This window comes from Tachypleus tridentatus, chromosome 6 (genome assembly GCF_004210375.1).
Source record: "Tachypleus tridentatus isolate NWPU-2018 chromosome 6, ASM421037v1, whole genome shotgun sequence".
Classification (NCBI taxonomy): Eukaryota; Metazoa; Arthropoda; class Merostomata; order Xiphosura; family Limulidae; genus Tachypleus; species Tachypleus tridentatus.
Window position 1 is genome coordinate 85,739,311 of NC_134830.1, and position 24,211 is coordinate 85,763,521.

The 24,211-nt window shown below is 32.5% G+C and overlaps 1 protein-coding gene across 9 annotated transcripts in view; it reads left to right on the forward strand.

The window, feature by feature from the left end:
- LOC143252951 (uncharacterized) overlaps nucleotides 1–24,211 on the forward strand; it is a 120,850-nt gene that overhangs the window by 61,230 nt on the left and 35,409 nt on the right. For all 9 annotated transcript variants that reach the window (XM_076505890.1, XM_076505895.1, XM_076505887.1 and 6 more), the window contains one exon: nucleotides 8,822–9,569. In XM_076505890.1, coding sequence (XP_076362005.1) covers nucleotides 8,822–9,569 — 748 coding nt within the window. The remainder of the gene's footprint in view (nucleotides 1–8,821; nucleotides 9,570–24,211) is intronic.

Below are 24,211 nucleotides of genomic sequence, written 5' to 3' on the forward strand. Positions count from 1 at the left end.
TTTACAAAGTCGAGATATTCAGATTTTAATTATGCAGGCAACTAATAACTATACACATCTTTGAAAATTAGGAAAACATGTTGTGGTCATTTAACCCTTTCACACAATGGGTCAGGGTTTAAAGGCCATGTTCTCACATTTGTTAACTTTGCATTCAAAATTTTATTGAACTATTTTATGAATTTATGTTAGTAAGTTTGGAATCAAACTGTAGATTATAATTCAAAATTTTAAATTAAGAAATTAACTTATATATAATATTAAAATAAATATTTAAAGAACACATTTGAATACAGATTTTAGTGAGTCGTGGTATGTTGAATGCAATGCTGTTTAAAATTAGATGCTTGTAATGTCAAAATACTAAGTTTATAGTTTTGTACAAATTAAGAGCTCAAATTACTAATATTATCAAGCTAGAATATAAAATTAGAACCTTGTATCTTTTTACTTTGCTGAAATATGGCTTATATGCTGAATCATACACAGTGACCCCATTCAACTATTTCCATTTTTGCAAGTCTAGCATCTTAATCACCTGACCATGCCAGGCAGTGATTTACTTACTGTATTGTGTGATATTGCTCAGGGTTTCCTTAATACATAGTTGCTAAATCTGTATTGTAGCTCATTAAGTTACATCTTAAAATAATCAAATAACAACGGCAACTTAGAAGCAGATTACAGACCCACATTTTTTAAATATAAAACTGCTATTCAGTGTCTGAAATTAGAAGAAATAAAGTGTAAGTTACGTAAATGAATACATCAAGGTAAGATATGCTATTATATATGGTCTGTCACTTGTATACAGTTACTTCAATATATGACATGTGAATAACCAGTCAACAGATTAGAATGTTCCCAGAGCAGTTTTACCTGCCATTTTAGTCTTTGAGAACATTCTTTTGATCCAAGATTTCCTTGAGGTAAGTGTTGTCTTTAGTCTGTTAGAAGTTTCATACTTTTTAAAATTTAAATGAATCTTTGTTTAATAAATTATGGTGAAATTCTAAGAAACATAAGTTTAATTTATTTCTAAATTAACTCATAAATTTAAATGTGGTTGTTTATTACAAAATACTAATCCACTAAAACACAACCAAGAAAGGAAAGAATAAAGGTTGGTTTTATATTGCTGGATATTGATCTGAGTGCACATGCACCATGTCATTGAAATCTATGAAATGCTAGGTAGGCATGACTGGAAGATTGATATAATAAAAAATAATAAATATATATGTTCATATACAGTGTTATGAGACTTAAGCAATTTAAGTTAAACATTTGTATTTTTGTTATAATATGTAGTCATTCTAGCATGAAAAAAGTATAATTTATATTTATTTCCTAATTATTAATGATAGATATGAGGTTTATTGAGTGAGAGATCCCACATGCTTAGAGTGTAGAAAAAAACAAAATATAAAGTTTTGCTAAAAACAAACATTTGAAATGTATTTAGGTTTTAGATTTTATGCAAATAATGAGATTTTTGGGATGAAGAATAGTTTTTAATCATAAAATGAAATCATTTTGCACTCAGACAAGTAATGAAAAACAGATTGAGTATTTTTACAAGCTAATCTTTAGTAAAAATATTTCATAAAAACATCTCATATTTTGTTTACAAAATACTTATCTTTACTAAAAGTTTACCAAATTTTGTGAAGATAAACATGCTGTATCAAAAGTTATATTGCAAATGCTTGTGCAAATGTGTAGATTAACTCATATTATACCAAGCCTGTTGGGAAAGGGTTAAATGGGTTACATTTAACGATTTTTATGACAATTCCAAAATTAATAAATGTTAACTATAACAGAGATCTTTTATCATTTTTTGTCATAAATGGAATAAATCAGATCACAGAAGTTAGGATTAAACTAATACCCTTAAAATAAGGGTATGATGTTTAATCTTTTACAAGTTTTGTGTAAGAAGTAATAATGAATAAGTGTGAAATCAACTTATTTTGGTACTTGCAAATGAAGTAATTTTAAGGTAACATTTTTTGAGGTAATAGGTTTGATACTCTTAGAATAAATACCAAAAATTGTTTAGTTATTTTCGTAATTGTTGTGACATGAGTGAAGACTTCTACATCAGTGGGATTTGGTCTAAGATGGCATTAACTTGAGCTTGTGCTGAAATCATCTTTGCCAAAGATTCTCTTGCTGATATAATGTAGTGTAAAAGCAGAGAAGTAGATGTTTATAGTATTCCTTAAATAAATGTGTTAAACAGCACAGATAGCCCATTGTGTAGCTTTGTGCTTAATTCAAAACAAAACAAATGTGTTAAAGAGAAGTTTGTTTTCTAGAAATACGTTCTACAGGATGAACTTTTTTTTGAGTCTGGGATCAAGGAATGAAGTCCTTGTGCTTATCTTGGTTGAAGATTTGGTAATATTTTTGGTTGAAGACTTAAATATATTCTAATTCTTCACCAGAAATCTCACAACCATCCAGAATAGTGAACGAAATTCTAAATCTTTGTTTTTTATTTACTGACAACAGCTGTGTTCCAATTTTAATTCCTTTTAGAATTTTGCTAACATGCACATAGTTTATCAAATGAATGTGGAATTGAGGCACTTAATGTAACTGCTTAACATGTTTTCTTCCTTGTGCTAGTTTTAGAGGTTGAGGGAGGAGGTGCTGTTAGAAGCTTTAAGAATAATGGATTCACGTATTACTTTTTTACTCTGAGATGATATGCACTTCACTAGAAGCCGAAAATATGGTCTCACTGATAACATGATTCTAATTTTCATCAAGAAAAACTTAAAATTAGTTCTAGGTTTGAAATATTTGTTTTTAAAAATTTCTTTGGTAATATCTTAATTTTTGTAAGGTGAGACACAATATTGTATGCAGTATTTTTGTTTTAAAAGTTAACAACAATAGGATTGTATTGCAAAGACAGCTGGTATGGGTATTAGAAACTTTAAAATAAAGTATAGAACAATGTACAAAAACCAAATACAAAATCAAAGAAGCCTTATTTATACAAGAATTCATATCAAAATTGAAACAACATAATGAAACACCTTAAATTCTATCTTAACATCTAACTACAGTTCCCCCTTAAGTGGGTTTCTTGTCATCATATATATTCAGATTGCATTTTTGTATCTTTAACTTGAACTCTTTAAGAAAAAGTCCTTTTCATTGCTTGTGTGTGCATGTATGTATATATTAAATATTTATTTTCAAGTATAGTGATGAGCTTTGCTGACTTTTGAAAAATTTAAAAGTAACCTCTTCTTTTTTTGGTATGTTAGATATTTTGAGATTGTTTCAACAGAAATCTTTTTAATTAGTTAAATAGTCAATTTTTTATAATTTAATTATTCTGGGAGTGTGAAACAAAACAGTTTGTTTATTAATGAATCTTCATGTATCAAGATATGCAACAATGCAATTCTTCCCAGTTTTTTAGAATGTTCCAAATAGTATGGTTTTGTTTTAGTCTTATAACTTTGTTTAATCCTAAGTCATTAATATATACATATTTTAATTTATGAATTTTGGGTTTTAATGTTTTTTTGTTTTGTTGCATGAGTTTTTCATTTTTCTAGTTGTTTTAGCCCCAGAAATAAGTTATTATCTAGTTCTTTCCATTTTTCGGCATCTTGTGTCCATTTTCCGAGTTATTTTTTTACATTTTCTATCCATGTCTTATTGTGCAAATAAATGTTTTAATTTTTAAGTATTGAATTATATATTATTAACTTCTGATGAAAACAAACTACCTACTTATGCTATTATGCTAAAGGCAAAAATTAATGTGGTAATGAGTTTGGTCAGTTAGGAAGTTTAGGTTAGTCATAAATATGTATATACTAAAATTTCCATGCAAATTATATCTAAAAGAAAATACTAAATCAAAAATACTGAAATTGTTATATTAAGCAGTTTAAAGAAAAGTGTTAATGAAAGAAATAGTAGAGAAAGAGTATATCTTGCTCATGGAATTCTAGTTGTTTGATTCATGTATTGTTGTAGATTTAATAGTTTTTATGTAATTTGCAGTATCATAATTAGGGGAAAATGGTTTTTGCTATCATATTTGATATAAAAGCATTGAACTAAATCTTATCTCAACTTATGTTGATGGTAGGATGACTTATCTGTTAAATGGTGTATTATAGTTTTACGTAGAGCACAGAACTTTTTGTTTTATCCAAAAATATTGCAATTTTTCTTGATTGGGTATTAGGTTATGTTTTAAAGACTAGATTATACAATTTCAGCCTGTTAAAACAATGTTAACAGTCCTACAGGACATAATTTTTTCTCACCAGCTTTGCAATTGGTGACGATTGTTATTTAAGATGAAATCTCTGGAAAGTGTTGTACTAACGTTCTGTTTTTAATGTGTAATATAGAGTATCAATTCTGTAATAGTTTTTTGTTTCAGTTATAATTAGTGATGAATAATAAATCTATCAATCCCATTGATTAAATTTATCAGGTATGATGGCTGCCTAAAATATGCTTGGAATGCTAATTCCATAGGTGACAAATCCTGGTATGAAATATTTTGTTTGTAGAAAACACATTTGTTTAACCCCTTAAGTATGTCATAGTTGCAGTGAGAGAATTCCATACATTATTTCCTTTTGGTCTTTGTATACAATATGGCTTAACAAATTAAAATAATACAAGATTATAAGTGATCATGATAGATGTCTTGTTATCAGAGACCACAACTCATTTAAGTTTTCAAGACAAAGTTTCACCTCTAACACATAATAGCTTGACCCTTCATATATCTGCCTGTCAGATTTGCATGCAATTGAATTTTACCTAACTCACTAAAAACCATGTGTTTAATGTGAACTGCAGTAGTACAGCATGTTGAGATGTAATGATAGATTTCCATCAGAAGGAGGGTGACACAACCTCTGTGCACAGTAACTTCCCTTACGCACTTACACTTGAAATAACTTCATTCTTTTCTTTAGAATTGTCTTGAAAGGAAATATTTTTAAAATTATTAATCATAATTTAAGTTTTCAAGACAATGCCTCACCTCTTATACATAATAGCTTGATTACTCATACATCTGCCTGTCAGATTTGCATGCAACTGAATTTCACCTGACTCCCTTAAAATCATGTGTTTAATGTGAACTGCAGTAGTATAGTATAGTACTTTTTTTTCTTGTTTTTCATGAGTATTATTTATTTATTGTTATAAAAGTAACTAAAATGTAAAAATAGCAAACTTGTGTCATTTAAGATGGATGAAATATTTTCATAAGGTGAGCTGCATGTTCACCAAGTGATTTATGACCTAAATGGTGCAAATAATAGTTAATAATAAAACAATAAAATGTAAGTATAAATAGATATATGATGTTATGGGTTTCAAATCTGTTTACGAAAATAAATGTTTCTTTTTACAGTTTGAAGTCATTATAGAAGAAAAAAGTAACTTAGCTTTATTTAGATTTTTTTGTTGTTGCTGTGAGGTTGGTCAAATTGACCACACTTGTGTAGAGTTAGGGTAGAAAAAATAATGTAAAACAAAGTTTTATTGAAAAAATATTTGAAATTTATTTAGAAAGTTTTAAAGATTATGCAAATGAAATATGAGATGTTTGAGATAAGGTATTTTTAATCTAAATATAGAAATCTCTTAGCACTCATTAATATATAGAAGTACTGTATATATTCATTGCAAAAGCTTTAGTAAAAATACTTCATTGAAAAACTTAACTTTTTTTGTGTACCTAATTTTTTGAAGATACACAGAGTGTATTAAAAGTTATAATATGGAAACTGTAATGAATAATAAATTTACTTCATTATTAGAAAGTTAATGCCTCTGCCACTGTTCTCGACATCAAATGTCCACTCTTCTAGTCTTCAGTTCATCATTGTTCAGGCTTAGTTTTTGATGCTTTCAGCCAGAAGTGGCTTCATATTTTTTTAATGCTATTCTCCTCTTTGTCTCCTCACTTATATCCTTGTCTTGATGCGTGACACTGCTTGTCGGATTCTGTTAGTGGTTCTTCTTTTACCTGTACAGCCATGGTTTACTGTGTTGTATCACTTGACTTACAGGTTTCCTTTTTTCTCCCCTGTCTCTTTCCTCTCTTATCCTAATATCACAGTTGTCTTTCATCATGTGTGAGGTTTATCTGGTCTGCCACCTATAGTGTCAGATCCTCAGATTATGTAGTATTCTTATTATATCCATGTCATCCTTCAGCTTTATCAATGGAAGTGGCAAGTTTTTGTGTGGTCCATCTGCCACCCCTTTCCTCTGAACTGTCCAGGACTATCTAATTTTTAAACATTTTTGCATAAATGTTTAAACTGTGGGTTGTTGGTTCCATTCTTGCTCTTTATTTGGCAGTTTTATCAATTACATTTCACTATGTCTGTTGTCATCAGGTATTATTTTCTCTAGTTTTTGCCTTCCATCTTCACTTACACCCTTATCCTGATCTCATGCTTGACTGGGACCTTAAGGTGACTTTCAAACCCTTAGCTTCATGTTATTTGTATCATTTTTTTCTGAAGACAGTCTTTCTTCATGTTCTTACCTGTGGTTGCTGTAATTCAGATGTTTGTCATTGATGTATCCTACATACACTTTGGCCATACTTGTAAATACTCCTCTGTCCAGATCAGGCCTTTCTTAAGAAGCTTTTAGTGGCTGGTGAAGGTGATTGTTCTTTCTCTGCTATATCTTTCCCTTTTAAATTTTACCTCCATGCTCATTTGGACGTGGATCATCTATGTGCAGTTCAAACTGTTCTGTGTTACTTGGTATGTTCCCCTTATTTTCAGGTTTTCCATCTTTTATATGTTTCTGTTTTGTAATCCTTTTTGTTGTGGCACCTCTCTGTCTTTACTGGTTGGTGTATTCCTCTCTGGATATTGAAACTTGAAGGATTTTTTTCATATTTTATGATATCAGATTTGAAAATCTGTTCCTCAGTTGCATTTCATTTTTACTGTCCTTTGTACAATATCTTTCAGCTGGAATGTGGGTGAATCCTGGCATGATTATCTCTCATTACCTTCATCTTATGGCTGTTTTAACCTTCTGTAGACATTCAACTCTTTCTGTTTTTTACTTTACACACTGTTTTTGATGAGGGTAAATACTTTTTTTATCACTTTCTTATGAGATCCTGCTAGTTGTCTGCTGTTCTCTCATACTATGCTTATTTCATAAAATCTGCTTTGTGCCAGCAGTAACAAGAAATGTTTAACCCATCTGCATTATGTCTTCCACTATCCACTCTCAAGATGGGGTTTTTCACAAGATTACTAGTTATCCTTGTGGGGTTAAAATCACTCAATTGCCTGTTCTAGATTGTACCTTCCATGGATTGTTATGAAAAAATCCTGCACCAGGAGAATGATCTGGGCACATCCTTGAGTCTCCCAACACAAATTGTCTTCATGTGATGCATTGGAGACCTTGCCAGTTACCAATTCTTAGCTGCTGAGGTGGTTGATCTTGGAGAGTTTGTCACTGATTGATTGTGGGAAGTAGGATAGTGGTGGCACTGTCTGTATAGTGCAGGTCTTTCCTCATACAACTGGTGTATCTTCCTTCTGCAACAGGATGTATTCAGCTTCCCCATCTCTATCTGTCTGTTCAGTTGAGGTGAGAAACTTAACACTTTACACTTCTTGGCTTGCTAGCCACTTATTAGTGGGTGCTCAGTTGGTTATGCAAACCTTCCAGCCATCCCTGTGACACATAGAGACTATTTTGCCTTTTTCTTCTTTCCTTCCAGAAGAAGAGTATACCCTGGTTGAAATGAGATGTGGCTTGCTTATATAAATTTAATTTTTATACTGGCCTCTCCACCATTTCATTGTGGGATTCTTGCTGTTCTCTAGATATGTCAGAAGTTAACATTTTGTTACTGAAAATGTATTTCTGATACATACCTCAACACATCTTCTCACCTACTTTATCACCTCTGATACAATTTCTTCATGTCTCACGTAAGATTGAAATTATTTCAAGTGCAAGAGCTTTTGGGTAGCTGCTGCACATTAAGGCTGTTTTACCCTTCTGTTGGTGGAGGGCTAATATCTAATAATGTCATCATGCAATACCACGTTTATGTTAAATGTGTGTTTTTTAGGTTGGAGTTAGCTTAGGGCTAAAGGCATGTAAAATGTCCTAAGCAGATTGAGGGATCAATATATTCTGTATGAAGAGGTGAGCATCTATCAGAAATATATTTTCAGGTAAGGAAAATATTAACTGTAGTTATCTTCCTGAATACTTTATTGCAAAATAGTTTTTCACTCTTTCTTGAACTTAAGTTATTTTTGAACTACTAAAGCTGCTTTTGAACTAATTGTATTTCAGTGGCAGAAATTATGCAAATACTTTGAAATTGTTATACATCTAGGATGAGCAACAGTGTCTTCTTTGATCAAATGCTTAAAGGTGACATATATAATAATAAGAAATGATGTGTAGTTGCATGGTATTTTATTTCATTTATTTAGGAAGAAAAATATATCCTTAAAATTAAAGCTAATGCAGTAGAATTAGTGACAAACTATTAGTTGAAAATATGATTTTACACTGAAAATTCTAAAATACTAATACTTAAGTTATGAAGTTATGACAGAGGTTGGTTGGCATTGAAGTGGAAATAAGCTTGTTTTGTCTATCCCTTGCATAATAAGTGTATTTTATAGAAATTTTCTTTCTCCTAGGAACATAATACCATTGGCTTGACACTGAAGTGGAAATAAGCTTGTTTTGTTTATCCCTTGCATAATAAGTTTACTTTATTTTATAGAAATTATTTTCTTTCTCCCAGGAACGTAATATCGTTGGCTTGCCTAGACTAGAAGAATGTACATTTGACACCTCTGATGATATTTCCATGTCAAAATTGCCTAACACTATTTTGCTTATTGAAAGTGAATTACCAGTAGAAGAGGCAGAAAATAAAGATGAATTTGTGGGAGTTTACTTATTTTCTCAGGTTTTTTCTCCCAATGAAAAAATACAGAATTGTATGATTTGCCCTGAAAAAATACAATTAAAAACCGTCCGAGACCTGGAAAAACATTACCGCAAAGTTCATGATCTTGTTTCTACCATCATTAAAGCCCAGTATAATGAAAACTGTGTGTTTGTATGTATGCCTTCTAATGTGAATGAGAACACTGTTTTAAAATCCAAGTGTCGGTTTTGTCAGGCTCTTCTGAGAAACCTTAACCAAGTTGAAGAGCATTATTCATCTATCCATGGAAAAATTGTGCGTAATATTCCAGAATCCCAGATTACATTTTTAGGAAGGTTTTTTTATTGTAGTTTGTGTTCATACCCATCATCAACCATTACTTCTCACCTAGACCACATGAAAACTGTCCATAGCATGAGAACTTTTGTCTGCCGTTTTTGTAACTTTTGCACGTCTCAACCATACAAATTAAGGCTTCATGTACGACAGAGCCATTTTGCTTCAATTGTGGATTCTAAGTGCCCTGCTTGTCAGATACATTTCAAGGAAAGAGAAGAGTTAGTTATACACATGCAGAAGGCTCATGCTGTACAAACTGGTAAGGAATATTAAAAACAAAAGTTATTTTATTATAAAATAGTGATATGCTATATGTGCTTGTAAAAATACATTATTCTTGATAAGTGATTGTATGTTTGAATAATAGACTGCAGAGAAAACTAAATATAGGTGATTTGGTTGTTTAGAATTCAAATTTGTAAGAGTTAAAATGTGTTGATGTACTACATTGTTTCTCAGGTCAGTTTTGCTAAATCCTACCAGCAGAAAAACTGCTGCTTGCTTTATTAAAAAAAATAATAGTTCTTAACATACCTAGCATTGAAATACTATAACTGAACTGATAACACTGCACAACAAGTTTTTGCTTCTTGAACACTGTTGGGTGTTCCTTATAGACTTTTAGTTGCTGATCACAAAAATCACATCTAGATTAGATGTGCCCATCACGTACTGTTTCATTGAAATCTTGGTTTCACCAGGACATTGCTACAATGGAAAAATGATATCAGGGCAACTGGAATCCGTCAGTGTTTGCTGACTACTGTCGGACACTGCAACGTGATGCACTAGACATTGAATACAAACGAAAATCAGGAGCAAAACACTTTTAAATATTTTGAACTTAATAGTGTATTGGAAACATAAACACAATTAAATACTTTATTGCCGGTAAACAGTTAACTGCCTATTTCTCACAATTCCTACAGGATGAAGCAAAACCAAAACTATATTCGTGCATACCCACCATGTACCTGTCACAATCAGCAAAAACTTTTCAGGAAGCAAAACTTTTCAAAAAAATTGTTGTGCAGTGTAATGTTGACCATTAGCCAGTTAGTTTCTTTCTCACAACATGCTTATGACTTATTTGCTTACTAGTGCAAGTAATTTTATAGAATAATAAGTGAATTATTGTTGTGTGGTTATAAGACCAGCTTTCTTTGTGCATTTTGCTTAACTGAAATTTAATATACATCTTGGTTGTCATTTAGGTTCTTTGGTTTTATCTTTTATTAACTTTTTTAAATTTAAATTATTTTTGATACATATATTCTAACTGTGTGATATGTGTTTATTACCCTAACCTGTATTGACAGAATCTCCTGCTTTTAACTATGTTTAAATTGCAGGTCTTGATTGTAAGATTTTTCTTAGTTCTGCACTTCTGTTTTGTTGGCAACTCTGAGAGAGATGTTCAGTTAGAATCTGACCTGATTTCTGAATTTATAATTTTTGTTTTGTAAAGTTGGCTAATCAGGCATATGTATGACCTTTACCTTAACTTCATGTGACTTCCCTTTAATGTTTAGGGGAAGAGATTTGATATGTCAAAAGTAGTGCTTGATATATACTGTGCCATCTATATTCAAACTCTGAGGCTATGTGCATCTTTTCTATTTTGTTGGATTTTTTTATTTTAATGATCTCTTAACATTACATGAAAAATTATCTGCATGGTTTTGTGTAATTTAATATTTGAGCAATACTCTTACATTATTGATAATTATTGTATTTTATTCAGAAATTCCTTGTAGCACCTGGCAACCTGTTTTTAAGTTTTTTTTTCCATTCTCTGCTACAGTTATGCTTTTTCTTATTCTCCTTGTTTTCTTCAGTTCACTGAAGCCACTTTTTGAGAACATGCGTTGCAGCTCTGTGTTACTGCTGAAGCTCCACCTGTCTGAGGGCTGAAAGTCAGTCAGTCTTCTTGTGGCCGTGTGTAAATTGTGTAAATTATTTTTCCTTGAAAATACTGTCTTTTTGACATGAACTGGAAAAATAATTTTCTGTCACAAGTGGCAATAAGTGATATGTTTTATCTTGTCAAACAAGTACATTGCAGATGTCCCTGGGAATAAACAATTAAATAGGCTAACATAGGGGAAATAAGGAAACTGATATAAAGATTTATAGCATAATAAGATGACTAATAGTTTTAAATATAAGTTTGCCCATCTTAAAGATTAGTGTTGTTGATATTAGTTGAATATTAGGAGTTTCAGGAACACACATGATGAGTTTAGGGTTCAAGTCACAATTATGATGTAATGCAAATTACTGATATTTGATTAGTCTTAGAGAATCTTGATGGTGTCGATTGTTGTAAAATTCTAAGGTTATAAGTTATACAACAGTTTGTTTTAAAGAGAGTGATAAAGTTTTGTCTATAGTGGATTTGACTGCTTCCAATGCAGATTGAAGACAGAACAGTCACAAGGCTGATTCTAGTTGAGTTACAGTAAGAGAATTCAAAGAAAGTTTTTAAATTTCAATTGTTATAGGCCACCCATTTATAGAAATGAATTTATTGATGTATTGTTATGAAGATTTGCTGCAAATAAGGATACTGATGTAATAATTAAGAGAAACATGAATTTTAGACATTTATTGGGTTTGTATGGAATGAAGTAGTAGAGGAGACATTTCTTGAAATAATTCAGAATGGTCTGTACTAAATGGTCAGAAAGCTAACTGGGGCAGATATTAGAGCTTGGCAATTAGTGGAATTGTTTATCAGTTGTATTTGATTAATCGATTATTCTTGTATGATACTTGAAGGGTTGGAAAACTTAAAAATTAGTAACAATTAGAAATATTAATAATGAGTTGTGGTACTAATAAGATAAGCTGAACAGTATGAAATTAGTCAAATATTAATGAGAAATCATTATGACAATATTTATTTTACTGGTTAGTTATAGTAAGCAAAAATAGTTACAATTGGAAACATTACTTTTGATCATTTGGATATTTTCATGACTTTAATCTATATAATAACTTTGACTATTTGATTAAACTACCTCACATTAATCAGTATAATCAATGATTATGATAAGTTAATTGCCCATATGTAAGATATACAATTTTAATATTTTATTAACTACTAATGAGGGTGTTGTAACAGTTGAAGTAGGTAAAGTTATATGAAAATTTATCATTGCAAAATCATGCTTGATCTGTTGTTACATCTTGAAATAAAAAAGGAATGAAATTTTAGTTCTTAATTATCAGAAAAGCCAATGTTGATGTATAAGACAAGATTATCAATATTGAATTATTATAAAGAGTAAGAAGATGGCATGAAACAGATTTTGAAAATGTATAAGAATTAGTTGCATTTAAAAAAAAAAGGAAAATGACAACAGGGAAGATTAAACATTGTCTTACTATAGCCATAAAATAAATAAATCAAGGAAAAATATCCACAAATTTAAGTTTAATTTCACAACTAAGTTTGAAATCCAGAAATTTGGCATATAAAATATATTGGATGTCCAAAAGGGTAACAGCAAGAATTTTGAAATGCGTTAGCATAAGCAAAATGTTAAAATGGGAAATCAGTTTTTAAGGGAAACTGATAGCAATATTTTTTTACTGAAAAGGCTGAGTTCCTAAATGTTATATTCTGTTTGCACAAAAAAACAGCAATATTTCTAGTCCTTAACATACTACTAAGGGAAATATTAGAATTAACTTGAATCAGTTATATATTATTCTTTTGGTTTCAAGTAAAAAGACTGAGGAACTAAAAATTATCACTATTTGACAGTGTTTTATCAGGGTTTTAAAAGAGGTTGAAGATTGGACATATAAGCTTCTTTTCTGTTTTTGGTAGTTCAGTAGAGTGGACAGGTGTGTTTGAGGATTAGCAGATTGCTAATATTATTCTGTATTTATAATGAGTTGCCCTGGAAATTGAAGGGTCAGTTAGTGTTTTTTTAGTATTTTTTGTTTGTGGGAAAGTTCTAGAAAGAATTGTTGAAGATGTGCAAAATCATATAGTGGATGATATTATAAACAGTTAACATGGATTCAGTAAAGGGAAATATTCTACTTTTAACCTGTTAAACTTTTTTTCAAATATTCTATTTTGTATGGATGGCCCTTAGTTATAAGTGGTGTGTATTAGGGACCAGTGCTTAAGCCTCCACTTTTTTTTTTTTAATTACTGATAGGAGCATAATTGGTAAATTAGTAGTTTGTGGATGACAATAAACTCTTCAGTAATTTTTTAACTATACTAGAGTACTGTAAAATGACTTTAATCAATCTTTGTTTTAAAGTTTGACAAACATATGTAAATGCAAAATATTACATTTGGGTTATAAATTTGGTCATACGTTTAATATTGGTGGTAACTTAACAACATGAATAAAGACTGGGATCTTGTTAAAGTTTTTTGTTTACAGTAACAAAGTTAATAGAATTTTAGGGTATATTTACAGATTTACTCATTACAAGTCAAAAGAGGCAAGCTTCTTTACACACACACACGTCACTGGTTAAGCTAACTTAAAATGCCCTGTACAGTTTTGGAATTCTTTTCTAAGAAAGGTTATTGCCTTTTTTGAAAGTGTTTGTAGTTTTACTCCGATTTCTAGACTAGAAGGGTTATGTTATGGGGATAGGTTAAGACAGACCTTTAACAAATATTTTCTGATCCAGGAGTCAGCCCCAAAACTCAGAAACCATGCATCTAACCTAACTTTACTACTGTTTGTACTGGATGTTGGAAATACTTATACAGTAGATTAGTTTCACAGGAACAAGCATGACAACAATAATTTCTTGTTAATATAGCTTGAACTAACTGCCTTTGGTCTTGTCTGAGTATAAACACACATTGTGATTAGTTGAATTGATAGAAAGAAGGAAAACAAAATAGTGTGAAATTAGTAATGTATTGTACAACTGCAGTGCTTCACTCCTGAAAATATACACACAAAAAAAACATGAAGTGCTGAATCCTCCATTAAAATCTTAGAAAGGAAGTTCAATTTAGGACTCAAAGAATAGAAACAGTTTCAGACTTTTAAAGAGTCTGGAAGTGTTTTAGACTTAAGTTCTGTATGCACAAATAAAATGATGCACAAGAAAATAATAAGCACCATGATGAAAATTTTAGTCGCTGTGGAGACCTGGTGCTAAAGATTTGTTGAGGCCCTAGTTAAGATGATTATATACATATTTCTAAGAGGTTTATTAACTAATGGAATAAGTTACTCTTGGTTGTAGTGAAGGCTGTTATTGCATAAGTGTTTAAAATAGAGGCATGATTAAGCTTCTTCTGTATCTTAAAAATGAGTGTGCAGGAATATTCTTGAAGGAACAAATAGTTTTTTGTTATCCTTATGTTATAAACATAGCTTGATGTCCAGCTTGACATGTGATAAACCTATAGAAATGAGAAAATTTAGGTGAATAAATTTAGAAGTATTAGTTGTACATTATTACCCTCTTTCTTCTGGAGGTGCAACTCCCAGTGGTCTTGCACTATTTAGTGCAAAATTACTAGTACCATTTTTATAAGTAAATGCTTATTCATTTACCCTCCACCCTCTATTTCTTTCAGAGTTTTACATATGGCCACATTTCTGAGATGTAAAAGTTATTACTAAACTTATAATAATTAAGTTCACTTGATTATTATACTGTAATATTTGTTTAGACAAATGAGGTATCTTATTTAATATTTTTCATAATGATATTTGCTTTAATGGTTTGTCAGGAAATAATGATTTTTGATGGATCAGCTTCTCATCCAGCAACATCACATCAAGTGATATTTTAAAATCTCAATTTTTGTTTAATGAGGAACACTTAAACATGTTTGTCACATTTTATTGCAAAATCCTGACATTTACAACCATTCTCAACATGTTTTTTACTGCAGATCTTTACATATGCCACAAGTCTTCTGCACCCTGCTGTTGGAATCAAGTGACTTCAATGTGTTTCTTATGTAAACCATCATGTGCCACCTCTCCATCAGTAGGAGGCATAGCACACTCATGTGTTACATGTCTCTCCCTCTATGCATCTATACTCAACTATCACTACTTGTTTGGTGAAGTTTGAGTTCTAATGTGTTTTTTGTTGTTTATTAAAACATGCTAGACTTTGTTTTCTTCAGGAAGTGGTTAATTTTCAACTTAATTTGATTCATCAGTTAATTCAAGTTTGGTTAAACATTTCTGTGCAATGGCATACTGAAGTTAATTTCACATCTTTGAGGGTTACAACATTAACTAGTGCTTTTTTGGCTTTTGATGCATGCAACCTGATGATGGATTTATCTGCTTCTGTACAATAAGAGATTGTTACATGGTCTAACCTTTATCTCTGGAATTCATCCAGATTCCTAGTGAAACTGCAAAGCCTTTGCTGGCTGATGAGGACTTCATTTTATCTGCCTCCATAGTTTACTGAGAGTCTTGTGGGAGTAATTCAATCTTTATGGATTTTTTGTTCCAGACTTTTGTTTTTTTATCTGTGTGACATATTTCTTTTTCACCTTGTCTTTTGTTATATGAATGATCTTCCCAATTTTTTGGTTTTTTTCCCTCACATCTCTGATATTTGTGTTTTTGCTGATCCCTTAACCTTGTAGTTAGGTGAGGGGATTTGTATGTTATACCCTCTGAGGACTTTTCATCATTTTGCCTTTTCCTTATATTGTGCTGTCTGTTTGGTTTTACATCAGCAGTTCTTAGGTTACTTGTTACTGGCATTTACTACATGATTTCTTTTATTGTTGGAACCTTATAGGTAGTGAAGCATTACTGGTTTGGGTTCATTTACCCTCCACCCTCTATTTCTTTCAGAGTTTCACATATGGCCACATTTCTGAGATGTAAAATGTTGAACCCGTACTGGATATTATTGAGTCTTTTGTGAAACTGGTCCACTACAGTTCTGCCTATCTTATTACTGTGGCTACTTTGTTTCCATCAGGGCTTTATACTCCTCCTGTTCCCATTTCTTTCCCTACCTCTGGTTTATCCTTTCTCCATCTCCTTCCCTTCTATTCAAGATCCTGGGACCTACCAACATTCGCAGAGATGCCAACCATTATGATTTTGGTGTATACATTACGACTATATGCTCATACAGACAAATATTACGACTTGTTGCAACTCCCAAATTATTATATATTATATAGGCCTATACAATAAAGTGATAAATTGTTCCCCCATGGCTTGAAAGGGTTGAGAAGAAAATTTCTAGTGAGATACAAATAAATTTTGATAATAAATATATTAGTCGTAGTCCAAATGGCTACTTACAATAATCGTGTTTGTGCTTGAAATAATAAATAGTATTTGTATCTCTGATGTCTACCAAACATTTGAGGGCGGTGCTTCTCCATACTGGGTACATGGGGGAATCCATAGTTATGTCATCAATGCTTGTCAGCCAATCAGCACTTGTGCAGATGGGTATTTCTCGTTTTCTAAGTGGCATAGAAACACCAATGCGATCGTTCACAAGATGGAAAAAAGAGGCCTCATTCACCAGATTGTCTTGTTTCTGGCAAATCTAAAAGGACTAAAACTGTGAATCAAAAATTTAGGAAAGAGTATAGTGCAAAATATCCTGTCATTGCATCAAAAGTCAGTGACAGTCATGCGTTTTGTACAGAATTTGAAAAGAATTTTTAAAAATTTATTTATTAAATACACAAAACATAGGCATAAATGAGCAATTTATAGCAGTAATAAATAATAATAGCTATAATAATAATATAATAATAAACAGCTTAGAGGCATTGGTTAGGCCTACTAGCCACAAATGATAAATCTGTCTACAATCATTACGCTCAGTCATTTGAAAAAGTTGGCATCTCTGCATTCGTCAGAAGTGGTTTAGGTATTGCTCTTGCAGGGGACAGTTGAACCTGTTTCTAATAATTTAATGTTATTTTTATTTTTGCCATTTTATTGTTCTCAGGAAAACCAGGGATCAGTGTCTTATAACTCATAATATGGCTGTTTTCTTCTGAATTGTGGGTGACATTATGGTATGTCTCCATCATTTATCTACATGTAACAATATTACCTTAGTCTCATTCTTATCTTTGGTATATCCATTTCTGGGTAGTTTAACAGTTTTGGGCTCTCCATTCAAACTTTTCTTGTCATCTTAAATGTTTTGTCAGATTATTCGGGCCTTTTACGTTATCACCATGCTCAAGGACTGCTGTATCATTATTGCAAAACAATTGGCTTATTCTAACTCATTTTGAACAGGTATTGGCCAATCTTATTTTGCAGCTCTGCTGGACTTGATAGTTAACTTGGAGAATTTCTTTTTGTGATCCATTTCATACTTCTTCCATTTCAGTTTTTTTTTTTTTTTTTTAACATTACTATTAGTAGAATTCTGCCTTCTATAATTTAGATAAGTGGTACTTTTCGTTCACCATGCCTTCTCAGTTCTGTCCTGAATGCTCAGAAGGTTTTATTGCTGTTGGGGATGTGGTCTTCCATGAAGTCACTGGTTTCTCTCAGTCATGCCCATATGAGATCTGTTTTGTAGGTGATTCATGAATGATGGAACTTTGATTAGGATCCTCTTTTCACCTCCAATTTTTTTCTTCCATGCCAGACAATTTGCAGTTGCAACTGGATTAAGCCAAACTTTGGGAAGTGTGCTACTTTCTTCCCTGCATTCAGGTTTACATCTTTTTATGGATGTATTCCTTTGGGGAAGGAGAGTATGGGCCAATCACTGGGGAACTTCAGGCCATCTACTAGCAGACAAACCAATATGCATGTCTCTGTTGTTGAAGTTCTGTCCCTATGTTGGGCCTTACATCAAATATTTTTTTCTTACTCAGCATTGTGTGGGGATAAATCTTTTGGATGTTTCTATGGGGATAGTGCATATTGTTCACCTAAGGCATATCCAGTCCAGAGATCTTTGTTTTTGTACATAGGATATTTTATTCTGGACCCTTGCATGTCACATTTGCCTTATTGTATGTCATGTGCAGGGGTGCTTTCAATCTGGTCATGAATCATCTTTCACACCAAATAGATATATCCCATGTGGTGGGCATAAGAGCCCCTTATTTTTAAGGGTCTTTACCATCTGTGAGGATCTTCCAACAGGGATGTCTTTGTAACAGGCCTCAACGTCAAGTTGCCTCTATATTGGTTGCCTGTACCTCATCTACTGGCTCTTGCAGTTGATGCCTTCAGTCTGGATTTGGTCACACAAATATCATATGTATATCCATCCTTCTGATTACCTAATTGGGTAATTTTTCTTGTCCACTTCACACCTTGTTTAGCCTGCCTGTCTGCTTCCTCTTGGTCAACTCAGCCCTGGTTTCCAAGGTTACAACAGTTACTCCCTCCATTCTTCATCAGCATCAATCACAACTTACATCCCAATCTTCTCACCTGGCCTTCATCCAGACAGTGAAGTTTTACAAGTTAAGTCCGTACTTTGTTAGCTAGTTCCATGGAGGTGTACCTATGTAAGTGGAATGTATTCTGCAGTTGATCTACTACAAGCAGATTTCCTACTGACAAACCTGATATGTCTTGTGTGGTAGAAATTTCTCACCTAGCTTTTTGACCATGGATCTTCAGTTTCTTTGCTTTCTGGATCTCATATGGCCTTTAACCCAGTGCATTTTGTGTTCTGATAATGTAGGACTTTTAATTCCCCTGTTCTTACCCTGTTTATTCTTTCTTTTCATGTACATCTCCCTCTCTGGTATTCTACTCTGCTGGATTTAGTCATTCAACATTCTTTTGATATACCTCTGTTTGAACCACTTCCTCATGTTTCATCTCTCCCAGGAAATGTATTTCCTTCTCTTAACTTGTGGATGTCAAAGACTTCAGCAGTTCTGACAGGCTGTTCCTCCTCTCTCCTATTTTGCTGCCTTCTATTTCTTGTCTTTCTGAATAGGTATCTGTTTCTGTTCTTTGTTTTATACAGTGTGTATTGCACCCTTCTGGGGTACATGCTCACAACTCTTGATCTCTTTGCAGTTCTCCTATCATGATCTTTCAACTTCTATCTTTACTACTTGGGTCCACCTTGTCCATCAGATCCAATGTTTAACTCTTTTTCTTGCATCTCATCTTTATCATCATCCAGTGGAGAAGATTCTGCAATCTGACATCTGGACCACTTTCAGTACTTTCATCTCCAACTATATCCATAATATGATTTCCTTTTCATTAGAGTTTCATCAGCTGCCTCTGGCTATAATCAGACTTTGGTGCAACTTTAACTGGTAAGTTTTTATTCATACTTTATTTTCTTCAGGATCTTTATTTTTTGTCACATGGATCTCGATCTGTGGCAAGTGCTGCTTGATCAGGTATTCTTTAACCCTAAATCCACACCATACAGCCATGCTGACTCATGCTTTATCTTTTGTGGCTTTGCAGTGTTCAGCACTGAGATGTGGCATTTTATAAAAACAACAACAACAATAAAAAACAACCTGCAAGTGAATAACCATGCGATGTTCACTTCATAAATTTGCCTATCCCTATCATACCTTGATTGAATAAATCGGTATGGTCTGCTTTTCAAAATAGGGTTTCATGATCATCCATTGCAATGTTTCTGGACTCTTTGATGCATTTTCATTCTACATGTCTTCTAGTGAGCATGGGATTCCTTACCATGTATCAGTTCCAAGCTGCTGGAGTGGTTGACTATGACAGTGCTTTCCTAATTGGGTTCCATGCAAATATAGCTATAACCATTTATTGCTAATTTGGCTGGTGGTTTAGATGATGTAATATCCACCAGTTTGAGATAATCAGTACAAAAAGTGGAACATCAATATGCCAGTCAACCCTTTGATTGATCAACATTCTTGATCTTTTAAATATTATGTAGTGCCAGTCAATTTAAATATCTTAAATTTGCATTGCTTTTCTTTACTTTTATTTTCTATGCCCTTTGTGAACCAGCCTTTTTTTTTTTCACTTACAACTATCCATTTCTTTCTCTAAAGACTTTTTCCAACTTAATTGTAAACTATCCATTCCAAAAAGTTTCTTCTTCCCACAAGTTCAACCAGCTAATTTGCTCATCCTTACATATTATTTTAGCCTCACATTTAGCCCTAATGTCCTGCTCAAAATTTCACCTCCATAATTAATTCTTGGCCATATCCCTTATACAATTAATTTATGGCCTTTGTATTTAAATACTTTTATCATCCCCATGTAATTATTATATTCTCTGTCTTACTCCTTACATCATTAGCTCCAGCAGAAACTGCATTGTTGCTAGTCACCATCATTATTTCTTTTGCTCTGCCAGTTATGTCTTCCATCTGTGCCCCATAATCTCTTTTCTCTCTTTTTACCTCACAGACTATTTTATCCACATGCCAGGTGAAGGAGTTGCTCATAACTATAACCTCTTCAACTTAATAATCCATATTTTTGTCTGTTGGCTTTGCTTTCCCTTTCTGCTGTAGTTCCTCGTCTACATAAGCTAAGGGCTGAAATCTGTTGACCAATAGAATAGGGTCGTTACAATTAACCTCAATACTTTTAACCCTAATATAGCCATTTCTAACTTCCTCCCTAGGTGTGGATAGGAATCCACAGATTTCCCAGGGAAAGTTCTGTTCTTTCAGTTTACCTTCTCTGGGATCTAATCATCCACTCACACATTTGCTGAGTGTGGTGACCTGTGAAGGGAAGGAGAGGATCCTGATGGTTAAGGGGTCCAACCCTAATGTACCACTTTGGCCTTGTATTTCTGTAGATGGGCAGTCTTTGGGTTGATTTCTTTAGGGTCAGTCAGCTGGTACAGTTAAGCTAGGGTCATTGTTAATGTTGTTATGCCTAAGTATATTAGTTACCTAGTTTTAAGACTGTATTTATTAAAGCCATCTCTTTGTTGTTCTTATTTGATTGAAACTAGACTATGCTTTGCTGGTCCACTGGTCAGCCCATCCTACCATGGCTTATTACAATCCCCAAATGTGACCTGTCTTTAAGTCATCTGAAAAAGGCAGATACTCCTGATTGGAAGTACTGGCTGTTATTTGCTGAACATCTTGCAAAACATCCTTCCATTCCTATTTATACAGATGGTTCAAAATCAGGTGACTGTGGGCTCTGCCATGGTTAGTTGTGGTTTGGTAGTTGTGCTCAGAATCTCCTCTACATTTTCTGTATTCACTGCTGAACTGTGTGCCATTTCTCTTGCCCTGGATCACATAAGCTAAGCATTACTCAATTTGCACTGTTTATATTGACTTGCTTAGTTCTTTACAGGCCCTGGAATAGTTTCATGTTAGTTCTCACCCTGTTCTTGCTGATATTCAAAACTGACTGTCCCATTTTTTTTAACATCTACTTCTATCCAGTTTTTTTGGGTACCAGGCCACATTGGTATTTGTGGGAATTGGCTTGCTGACATTGCAGTTAAATTTGTCTCCTCTGGCACTATCACGACTGTGCCTGTTTGATCCTTAGATTATGGTCCTGTATTCAAGGCTCGTCTCTGTGCCAGTTGGCAGTCGACTTGGATTGAGCAGTATCAAAACAAGCTTTTCCAAATAAAACCCTCTATTGGACTTTGGCAGTATTGCTCCCATGAGGATTGGAAAGAGGAAGTTGTTCTAACTAGACAACGCATTGGTCACATTTTTTTAATTCATGATTTTCTCTTATCTGGGACTGATACAGTAATGTCTAGTCTGTGTAACACTCAGGTCACAATAAGCCACATTTTACTGTCTTGCCATCATTGCCACTCTCAACAATGGCATCATTGTAACCATGTTTTGTCCCAAGGTTTACCCCTAATGTTAGACAGTGTTATTGGCACTGGTAACACTGTCCACCTTAGAAATGTTTGTTTTTTAAAGGCCATTAATCTTTTTAATGCTATGTAAGTTTTTTAATTTATAAATTAGACCTTTTTTTAATGTGATTACCTTTCAAAAATCAAAGTACAACTGGTTTGATTTGAAATTAGAAAATGACCGTAAAGTCAAATAACTTAAGACCAGGACTGGAAAGGCCAACTTTAGGTGACTAATGCTGATTTGTGAACTAACCCATCACTCAACTTGACAAGTTATAGAATTACCATTATGCTACAGAAAGTCCTTTACAACTTGTGTTACTGTAGTTTTTCTCTTACTGCTGTAGAAAAATTTAAAAATTGGATTTCATGCTATTTGTGTTTTTAATTCAAAAATTAAACTTTTTGTTTTATCTTAATTTTTTTTACAAATTTTAATAATTTTACTTTAATTTTAATTTTTAACTGGATGTTTGGCACTGATAGACTATTTTCTTTGCACCATAAAACACCAAACCAACCAATTCTAACTTCCTGAATATCATTGTTAAACCATAGCTGATGCTTCCATTGCATGTAAAAACTTAAGCTTCTCTTGAAGTCGTGATGTCATTTCATTCACTTTGTACTTTTCATGTATTTATCTGTTTCTGCAACTTTAATTAGAATAGCCTTCATCTTTTCTTCTAACTTGCAAACTCTTCATATAAATTGAACATTTTCACTACTAGCTTCATTAAAAATGCTTAGTAGTGCAGAGTGAGTTTCAGAATAAAACCCATTCATTGCACTTATCACCCCTAACAAAGTAGGAATGCTTAACCATTGAACTAGTCTTAGCTCTTGTTTTATTTGTAGAGTTAAAATGAATACTCAGTACTATTATTAAATACCAGTAACCTTTTGTTAGTGTTGTTATGCATAAGTACATCAGTTACCTAGTTGTAAGTCTGTATTTATTAAATAAAACAGTGTATTTAATTTGTCTAATTAAAAGTAAACATAAAGAACTGTTACACTACTGAAATATAAATTAAAAGCTTATACCTACTATTTTATTCTCCAGTCTTATTAAATTTATTTTTTTGTATTATTCAACTATGATTTTTAAAGATAAAAATAATAAAACCTAATAACATTCAAAAATCCATAATATTTTCAGAACTTAGCTTTCTAATGTCTTCTGTTTTCAAGTAGTGCATGCTATCTCTCATAGGCTGTCCCCAGTTTGAGCCTGGATTCAGATTTCCTTTTTTTTCTAAAATTTTGGTGAATGTTATTGGAGTTTACTTTTTGAGACTGATCCTTTGTTAATGGCTCTGTTAGTATCTTCAGTGTTATGGATTTTGCTTTCTTCCCTGGACATTTGTAATTTTAACTTCTAAAAATTGACAGCCAGTTTTCTATTCACTGGAATTTTTAGTCTTATTCAGGAAAATAATTTCCTGTCATTTCTTAACATTTGCATTTTTATTTGAGAGGTGTTTAGGAAATAAAATACTACCTTCTTTCAGGGTTAATTTTCATGTTGAGAGTATATGTATCAAAGACCATTTTCAGTGTCCTAATTGGACTTCCTTCTTTTATATCTTCTGTATTTCTCCTCACTGTTATTGATTGATAAAAAGAGCATAAAAATTTTCAGCACTTTTTAGTTAATCTGAAAAGATTATATGAATATGTATATCTTTTTTTTTTATTATACTGACCTTTCAGTCATGCACACCTAACATTACATAGCTTTACATTGACACAGTGCATGTGCAGTCAGGTCAATATTCAGTAGTATAAAACTGGCCTCTAGTTTTCCTTGTCTCGCCTGTGTTTTAGTGGACTAGTATTTTCTAATGTACAGTTACAATTGAATTATTTTAAATTATATATTTATATATAGATTATTACTATTTAGAAATACATTATTAAACTTATTTTTTTTTAAATATAGAACAATAAATCAAGAAGTAAAGCAAACAATTATCTCTTCTCACTGTGAACTTTGTACTCGGTTGCTGCTGGACGTAGGTTGCTAAGCCTTTTTAAAATTTTGCACATGGAGGATGTTTAATGTTTCATAGGTTTTATATATATATAGTT